The sequence below is a fragment of the Mus caroli genome, chromosome 18 (genome assembly GCF_900094665.2).
Source record: "Mus caroli chromosome 18, CAROLI_EIJ_v1.1, whole genome shotgun sequence".
Classification (NCBI taxonomy): domain Eukaryota; kingdom Metazoa; phylum Chordata; class Mammalia; order Rodentia; family Muridae; genus Mus; species Mus caroli.
This window is the reverse complement of record NC_034587.1, coordinates 42,717,743-42,727,706: the sequence shown is the minus strand read 5'-3', so window position 1 is coordinate 42,727,706 and position 9,964 is coordinate 42,717,743. Positions and strand designations below refer to the sequence as shown.

At 40.4% G+C, this 9,964-nt stretch overlaps 1 protein-coding gene across 2 annotated transcripts in view; it reads right to left on the bottom strand.

Annotated features, from left to right (window-relative positions):
• Positions 1 to 9,964, bottom strand: part of Kcnn2 (potassium calcium-activated channel subfamily N member 2) — a 394,099-nt gene that overhangs the window by 28,215 nt on the left and 355,920 nt on the right. For both annotated transcript variants that reach the window (XM_021150280.2, XM_029472048.1), the window contains one exon: positions 3,450 to 3,591. In XM_021150280.2, coding sequence (XP_021005939.1) covers positions 3,450 to 3,591 — 142 coding nt within the window. The remainder of the gene's footprint in view (positions 1 to 3,449; positions 3,592 to 9,964) is intronic.

Here is a 9,964-nt window from a genome sequence, read left to right as displayed (position 1 = left end):
GAGAAATTACCCAAGGAGCTAAAGGGAACTGCAACCCTATAGGTGGAACAACAATATGAACTAACCAGTACCCCGGAGCTCTTGTCTCTAGCTACATATGTATCAAAAGATGGCCTAATCGGCCATCACTGCAAAGAGAGGCCTATTGAACTTGCAAACTTTATATGCCCCAGTACAGGGGAACCCCAGGGCCAAAAAGGGGGAGTGGGTGGGTAGGGGATTGGGGGTGGGTGGATATGGGGAACTTTTGGGATAGCATTGAAAATGTAAATGAGGAAAATACCTAATAAAAAAATAAATTAAAAAAATTCATTTTACATCTCAATTACTGTACCTCCACTTCTAGTGCCCCCTCTCACAATCCCCCCTTCATCCCTGGACAGGCCAAATTTTTATGATGCTATTTGGATTTCTATTAGAAATGTTATAGAAAACAATCTTTCCTCCATGGCTTCATGATATATTTCTGCCCAGAGTGGTGCAGAAATAAGCTTAGTCTAATGTCCTTGTCTCTAAAAATATATGACCCATGGCACAAATTCAGCTTTTCAAAAACTTCTAAATTATACCCTAATTTTGAGTTTTGACTAATGTAAGCAGCAAGGACAATGGCAAGCTATAATTCATCAGTGTCAATTGGCTTTAGGAAGAAAACAAGCAGGGCTCTGAGGAGTGTTTGTAGGTGTTAGCATGTAGACCAACTCTCCTTCAAAATGAAAAGAAACTACATGAAGGAGTAAATTCTATCAAAATGTTAAAAAGGGTTAGAAAGCAGAGCAACCAAGAAGAACAGAAGGCAGAGTACTCCAGAAATAACACTCAACGATGCAGAGTGACCCTGGACTGTCTCAGGAGGATTGCAAATTGTATATATTTTTTATTCACAATTTATTAAAACACTAGAGCTGAGGGAATCTGTCAATACATAGTTTATATAATATATGCTATAAAGATCTAAAGAATAGGCAAATGGCTACCAAAATAAGTTATCTCTGACTAAGTGCTTAAGAGTTATCATACTTTCCATAATGAAAAGGAAGCACAGGCAAGCAAAATTAGTCAAACATACTTCATCATCAAGAAACTAGCTTTGTATAACATTATTTTCTTTTACAAATCTCGCTCTGACATTCCCCACGGTATATCTAGTTTGCTACCATGCATTGCTCTAAGTCTCTAAGGAATTTACAGAGGGTATAATCCACTTCTTAGACCCGTGTCCCGAAGATTGCCCAGTAGCCCAACACTATTGTTCTCAAGGGAGGGCCACTGCACCATTCTAAAATACTTCTACAGAGGCTACCCAAGGATTTGTGGATTTCTCTATAGATGCAAGTAAACCATCTTTAATCAGATCAGTTAAACAATTGTCTCTTACAGGGGAGAGAGACTAGAGTCCCTGAGTTTCCAAATGGACTGTTGTTACACTGTGAGCTTGCAGAGCAGGAATGAAGTCATGTACATTTACAAAGAACCTTTTTTTTTTTTTTTGTCTGTATAGATTAAAGGATACTTAGAACATCCTTTCCAAAACAAAGATCAGTAGTGAAACCTAATCACGGAAGCAGTTAAAGGAGGTGAACGAGAGATTCTGTGCAGCCAGACAAGACTTTGAAGAGGCAGTTCTGGAGACATTAGACACAAAGCAATATTAAGAGAAGACAGATGTATCCCAAGGTGCCTGTGCCCAGGAAAGGTTAAAGTCAAATTTGTGCCTGCAACAAAGGTATATGAACCCCTCAGTCACACCTCATTAATAATAAAATGGGTACCTCTTGCCACAAAAGCAACCTAGCAAGTTGATCTTGAGACACACTGAGGTAAGACTGTAGTTATCATTTCTGTTTTTATAAATAGCATTGTTAATGTCCCTTGTGGGCTTGTTATGGGGCCTTCCAAAAATACACTTCTATATATTTTATTTCTCAAAGTTTTATGCTATACAATAAAATGTTATTATTTGAGGGGAAATGGGAGATATTCTAAAAAAATCAAACATGTAATGAGCTATACCACGTATACTAAAAAAATGTCAAGTTCACTAAATTTATTTTTAAAAAGTTTTTATTTTACAAGGAAATAAGGCTAAATTATGGCTCCAAATTATAATTCTTATAATTTGGGCTTGATTGTCATCCCGATACTACTGTTATCTTTAAATTGGCATGGCTGGGTTCAATTCTACCCAGGGCAGAAGCATGCTCTCATTTTCCTGATGCTCAGGCTCTCCGTCCTTTTAGGTAACTAAAATCTTTAGCATAATCTTCCTGTGAAGATGCTACAAGTGACTCCATTCTGGGTGGACCTATAAAGGCCAGCTGGTATTCTCTCCTGTGTGTGGACAGTGTAAAGATGTTGACTTGACATCTTGTTGATGTGAGCCTTTAGCATACACACCTGAGTTTTGGTGCCTATGACCTCTCTGCTACCTTACTGGGTCAAATGGCCATCACACAATCTGCCAGAAGGGATGCTCCCCTGTTAAGAGCAGAGTGTCATCTGACTGTAGGTTTCTGACTTGAGGTCTTGCCCAATAAGAACTTTTCCTTCCACAATATATGTACAGTAGACTCAAAAGGCAGTGACCACATTCAAAGCTACATGGTCACTCTTACTTTACCTTAATCTTCAATCAGTCTTTAAGGAGCTGGGGCAGCCAGTTCTCATGATCTGCCCCTATGAGAAAGACTTTCACTTCATTTCAAGCTAACTTTACTTTGCCTCTGGTCTCCACCAATCCTTTGGTGAGCAACCTTACCTACCTTTCTCAAGAACAGAATGTTTTCCCAGTTTCCATATAACATGAATGGTGTATATGCAGTTTAGGCTACACAACAGTGGAAGAGGGGCAAACAACATGCCCCAGATTGCTAGGCCTCCTGGAAAAAGACCCAGCATCACTCACCTTTATAGCAAACCTCCCCCCAGTGTCCTGAAATTCCTGTCCCCAACTGTGCATGGTCCCCATCGCTCCTGTCCACCTACTTTATTCAGATGCACTGCACTCTTTATCTTGTAGCTTTCAGACAGAATGTTCCAAATTCCTGGCCATTAACCCAGAAAGCTCAGTTCCCTATAGGTAATTCATCTGCTGAGGCCCATTCTTATTCCTTAGCTTCCTAAACAACTTGAGACTCAGGGTGTAATTAATAGTCATCTGTCAATTATTTTCAAACCACGAGTTTCTGCTGGAGGCTCCATGGAAGCAGGAGGGGGGCAGCTTGTGTTTTGTTTTGATGCATTCCCCAGCAGTTCCAAGAGCCATGCCTTTCATGCAACCAACATTCATTAACAAAAAACCTAACAATATAGAATGCAGAATAAGTCTTTAAGCCCTCAACGTTGCTTGTTTTTATGAGCAAATCAGTAACTGATAATCATTTATATATAGAGAGTGATTTTGGTCTCTTAAGCATACATAAAAGAGATAGAAAAGGGAAAACACTCACCATGATTCCAGTAAGCAAGCAGACTCCTTTCCCACAGTATGTGTTGGGTACCATGTCACCATAACCAATGGAGAGAAAAGTTATTGATATCAACCACATTGCTCCAAGGAAGTTGCTAGTGACATCCTGTTGATCATGGTACCTGAAAAACATCAAGTAGAGCCAGGGTTTATAACTGCCCTCCAGTACAGCAGCAAAGAACAATTTCATGGATTTGATGAATTCACTATATCATCTATAAACTCTTCTCTTTAGATGTACTGAGGCCCATATAACCAGAATGAGTAAGTTATAGGATGAAAACCAACATTCTCACTACTGCAAGATGGTATTACATGTGCACATAGATGTAGCTCTGTCGACAGTCTTATGTGCTTATGTGCCCAACCTTTTTGTGCCCTGTCGCAGTCTCATGCTGCATGTGAAGTAAGAGTCATGCTGTGTCCTCTCCTGGGATTATTTTCACTTCCTTGTTATACTTGTCATCCTTCTCAATACATTCAGGTTGAAGCACGTACATGTTGCCTGGCACTCAGACATGTAATAATCAGGCCATGTTATTATCAGCCCTAGAGAAGTCTGCTGTGATTCATGTTTGGAATGTTCCAGGGCCAAGTGGCCCTCTTTGGTCTCTACAGCATTTACACTTGACCTATGGTGCTTTTGACCCACTTCCCACTGAGGACCCCCTGTCTTTACTTCCCTGAGAGTCCTACACTGGCCTCATTTCTTGCTGTGTCTTCTAACTACAGAGAAGTCAAGGTCCTGTTTCCTGTTACTTGTACTAAACAAAGAAGTGACAGGTTGGTGTGCTCAGAACCCTGGCATCAGGAGGATTGAGGACAACTACTGTGCTGCCCTATAAAAAGGATGAGGAAGAAACATCGACTGTGCCATGTAGATGCTCATTTACAGGACGTCCCAGAAGGCTATCCTTATAAAGAGAGTCCAGGAGGCATTTCTAGCTATGCCATGAAGACCTATTCAGTATTATCCATATTATCTTGTAACATAATGAACAAAATGTATACACGAGGTATAAGAGTGTGGTTAGTGCTGGGCTTAGCTGTAATGTGAGCTAAATAGTTTCCACACAAGGCAACTCTGTTTTAAAACATAAGAAAGTCAGCTTTGGCTTATACCCCATTCATGGTATCAAGGTGCATTAGGGAGTACTTCCTGCCATACTTGTTTGGGGAATATGTTACCCTACCTGTGTTGTGGGCTGCACAGGAGGGATGAGGGGGCAAAGCTTGTTTTCTCTTCAAATTTTATTTGTGAAATGAAAACTTCTTGACAAAGCGTGATTTACTTAAGCATCCATACATCTAATCTCCCACAAGCCACAAAAAATACATTATATTAATTTTGTTCCCAGTAGAGTCTCAACAGTGTCCCCATTTAGCATGTAATATTTTACAACCTAGACCACCACTGGCAGAAATTACTATTCTCTTAACCCTCCTTATATTGACAGTTATGTCCTAGACAGTTTCACTGTCTAGTCTCAGTGACATGCTGAGTGAAATTTTCACTTTGAATGGCTTCTACACCCCCACTGCAAGTATCAGGATACTTATCTGCTAGGCATGTGGTTTTTCCTTCGGCAGAACAACTAACTGCAAAGAAGAGTTTTAGATTTGCTGCTACAACTTGGGGTCCCTTGAAATGCCTTTCTCCTTACTGTCTATGAGGAAATTTCAGCCTTGGTGTGGGTGTAGACATCTGCTCTTCTTTTAGCACTTTCTATTTGGTTTTCAAGATGTGGTGTGATACTTGCCCTCCAGCGGGAACCTGAAGCACTCACTGGAAAGGTCCAGCTTGCTCTTCTACAGTATGTTCACCATTGACTATAAGATATCTTAAATGTACAACTAGTCTCCTTCTTCATCCATGTGCCAGACACTCAGATTGATACCACTGCATCATTAGTGGATACTTATAAAATGCTGTGAACCTTCATTGTGTCAAAGGCCATAAACCCATATTGGAAGGTCTAATTGGAAACAAGTCTGCTTTTAGAAGTTGAGATTTTATAGCTTGGGATTCTATAAATTATCCTTTTTTTCTTCTGAAATAAAACTCTGAAAACAGCTCAGAGAGGGGGGAAAACCCTCTCATACTAGTGTTTATGTTATATTTAGACAGGCTCAGTTGTGAATAGTCAAAGTGAGGTAATTAAGGACCAAATTAGACACTATTAGAATAATCACCTGATTTCCTTCCTAGCAACTCAAACCCAAATATTATATTAGAGTCATCAACATGGTGACACTATCACTTAGACCATGCTTAGTTTTTGGATCAATGCCAGAATCACAGCACCATCAATGATTAATGCATTATAATTTAAGACTAAAGAGATATACAAACGTTTCTTATACTAGATCACTTCACAGACTAGTCAGAGAACCCCACTCTTTTTGTTATCCTTTTTTTATTGGATATTTTCTTATTTACATTTCAAATGTTATCACCTTTTTGGTTAGCGTCCCTCCTCCCCCTGTGAAACCTCCTACTCCATCCTCCCTCCCCCTGCTTCTAGGAGAACAAACACTCTTGCCTCCCTGCCCTCAAATTCCCCTACACTGGGGTATTGAGCCTTCACAGGACCAAGGGCCTCTCTTCTCATTGATGCCTGACAAGGCCATTCTCTGCTACATATGTGGCTGGGGCCATGGGTCCCAGGTTTAGTTCCTGTGAACTCTGAGGAGTCTGGTTGGTTGATATTATTGTTCTTTCTATTGGGAACCCCATGCTCAGTTCAATGGTTGGCTGTAAGCATTTGCCTCTGTATTTGTCAGGCTCCTGTCAGCAAACACTTTTTGGCATCCACAATAGTGTCTGGGTTTGGTGACTGCACATGGGGTGGATCCCCAGGTGAGGCAGTCTTTAGATGGCCTTTCCTTCAGACTCTACTCCACATTTTGTCTCCACATTTGCTTCCATGAGTACTTTGTTTCCCTTCTAAGGACCAAAGCACCTACACTTTGGTCTTCCTTCTTCTTGAGCTTCATGTGGTCTGAGAATTGTATCTTGGGTATTCCAAGCTTTTGGACTAATATCCACTTATCAGTGAGTACACAGCATGTGTGTTCTTTTGTGATTGGGTTATATCACTTAGGATGATATTTTCTAGTTCCATCCATTTGCCTAAGAGTTTTATGAATTAATTGTTTTTAATAGCTGAGTAGTACTCCATTGTGTAAATGTACCACATTTTCTGTATCCATTCCTCTGTTAAAGGACATCTGGGTTCTTTCCAGCTTTTGGCTATTATAAATAAGGCTTCTCTGAATGTAGTGGAGCATGTGTCCTTGTTATATGTTGGTGAATCTTTTGGGTATATGCCCAGGATGGTTGCAAGAAAAACTGTCTGAGAAAGACATGAAAAAAACCCCTCAAGTGGTAGAGGCAGTCTCTGTCCAGCAGGGGTGCTAATTTAATAAAAGATATTCTAAATAATAGTCAAGCTTTTAAGATAAGGACATCCAGAGTTCCAGCAAAAGACACTTGCACTGCTTTCTGCATGGCAGGCACCTTGAGCTTTGTAGACTTAAATAGCTTTCAGGTCTGAAAAGAGCTTCCTCTTTTTAGTTTCTATGCCTTATTCATCTCTTCATTCACCACTGACTGTGTCTAGCACTGCTTAACAGACATGACCGCTTGATGTTAAAGTGAGCATTTGCTCAAGTTCACCAGGGGTTACTTTCACTAAGGGGTAGGCTGGCCCTGACCAGCACTCCTGCTGGCCCTTAGCAGTGCATGGCAAAGGCTAGCACTTACGCTACCTTTTCACGGTTCTTCTCCAAACCATGCCCCGGTCAGTATGGTACTTCAGGCTTGTACTTTTTCTCTCAGCATCCTGCCTAGTCATCTAACAGCTTTCAATAAATGTGCATATGGGTTACAAGACAAGTAATATATACTGTGCTCATTTACACTGTCTTTAGAATCTAATAAAGAATTTGAAGACTAATACTGGGTCTTATTTTATTGCTCTGTTGCCTAGTTCTGGGAGAATTTCAGAGGGGGGCTGGTGCTCATTGGTTAATATGGCAATGTTAAATTTGTTCTCACCCTATGCTTCCCTGGGCCATGCAGTAAGCTCTCATAGGCACACCCAGACTCAACAAACAGAGAGAAATGACTCTTGCTCATCAGTCAACATGAATTGTATTTGTGATGTTATAACCCAGGGCTTATGCACAACTTACCTTTACAATAGCAAAAAAAAAAAAAAAAAAAAAAAATCCATCATGGATATTAAGAGCTGACAAACTATTTCCATGAATGGTTCTCTATAGAGCATTTTATCAGTATTAGTAATAACAAAAGTATTTCAAATGTCAGGTTTGGCCCTCAAAGTTCAGACTTGGTTATAACATGAAAAAAATTACAGAGATCAAATACATGTGATAATTTCTCTTCTAAAACCATTTATTTCCTGAAATAACACTGTGATTATGGCAACCTCATAAAAAGACGTAAACTTTGAGCAACAGAAGAAAGTAAAGGAGGTACCAGGAGGAGAAAGAAACTTCTAAATGAATGAAAATGTGTCCTGTTCTCAGCCATAAAGGAGCAATAGGATATTTTTATTTAAACTTTATTATGAAACAAACATTTACAAATCTGATAAAATTTTGAAATAATGCATAGCGATGTATTTATTGGCCATCCATCAAGAAGAGAAGATTCTAGAGAGACAGTGAGTAACCAAAATGAAGCACATACCTACCTGTCCCACTTTAATGCCCACAGATAGTCTACAGACTGTAGCTCAGGAAGGAGGACAGCTAGAGCTTAGAGGCCTCCCTGAGTTGAATAGCACAGTTGGACTCTAAGGAGGCCAAGGTTTTACGGGGCTTAAAAACCAAAGGGAGATCTGTAGAAGAGAAGTAAGAGCTCTGCACAGAGTCCCCTTGGTTCTCCCAGCAAGAGGTACGATACCTTCATGCAAAACTACCCGAAGCTGGAGAAATGGGAGCCCTCTATGGACATTGATACAGAGTCATCATTTCAAGACAGACTGTAGGACATAGTAGGACATGAAGCGCTAATTTAGACATGATTGACTTCAACTGATGGGCATGGTAGAGTCTACCAAAGAAGCATGACAGGAACAAGCCAAAGAAAAACCGACGGCTCAACAAAAAACATGAGAAGAAATAGCACACAGATTCCAAAGAAGATAGAAAGAGAGGGTGGGGGATAAAGAAGAGATGAGATAAATGGAGCGCACCAAGCTTGAAAGCACAGTTATCTAAGTATATTCTCAGTCACATTAAATATACAGGGCCTGGGTATCTCCAGTTACACAGATACCAAGCACACAGTGCATGGGTAATGCACAAAACAGATAACCCAAGGACAGATAAGGAGTGATGGATGGAGCCGCAGGAGCCTGTTCTCCTTGGCTCTCCCAGATAACTAGCATGACCAAGAAAGTGCATTCTTGCTGGGCAGTGATGGCACACGCCTTTAATACCAGCACTTGGGTGGTAGAGGCAGGTAGATTTCTGAGTTCCAGGACAGCCAGGTCTATACAGAGAAACTCTGTCTCGAAAAAACAAAAACAAACAAACAACAACAACAACAAAAGTGTATTCTTTCAGTACAGATTGGAGAATCAGAGACTCAGAGTCCAGAGAAGGGCAGAAGAAATGTTTAGGGCTGGTAAAGATCAGGGCCTCAGGTTTTGAAATGAATTGGTAGCATCCATTCCTATTTTCTTTCATCCCCTATCCCTGACCCAAGCTAGTATGAGAAGTTGATAATAGAGATTTTTTTTTAATTGAAAAATGGGGCAGCCACAAAGAAAAGACAATATATTCACACGAAGAAATTAAGGACTCCCTAATAAAACACCAGCTTTCACCCTTTGCCAAGTCTTGCTGGATGAATACCCTTTTCTTCTAAATAGAGCTTCCAGCTGGCTTCCAAATCCCCCTCTCAAATACAAATGAATAATAGCTGGCACACACTTTATGTTTTCTGAAGGAAAAGTACAGGCAAAATAGAGGAGGTAAATGGGAAAGGAAGAGGGAGAGAACAGCAGGAACTTGAGACAGTGTAGACACACATAGGTAGTCTTAGCTTCCTAAGCCACATCATGGACTGCTCTAAGGGAATGTGGTAGTGATACAGTGGGAGGTGGGGATACAATTTGAAGTACAATATAATCCCAGACATAGCATAGTTCCAGTACAAACTGATACAAAGCTCTGAGAATGTAGAACACAAAGTTAAAGAGAAACACACACACACACACACACACACACACACCACACACACACCACACTTTCAGGACTGGAGATTTAGCATTCAGCATTGGCCTTTCCATAAGAGTAGACTGGAAGGGATGAGATAGAAATGCCCTGTAAATGCATCAAAAGGCATTTTGTCTAAAGGAAACATTTTTTAAGAAAAAACTTAAATATAACAATAACACCACCGGAGGATCCAGCTATACCTCTCCTGGGCATATATCCAGAAGATGTCCCAACCGGTAA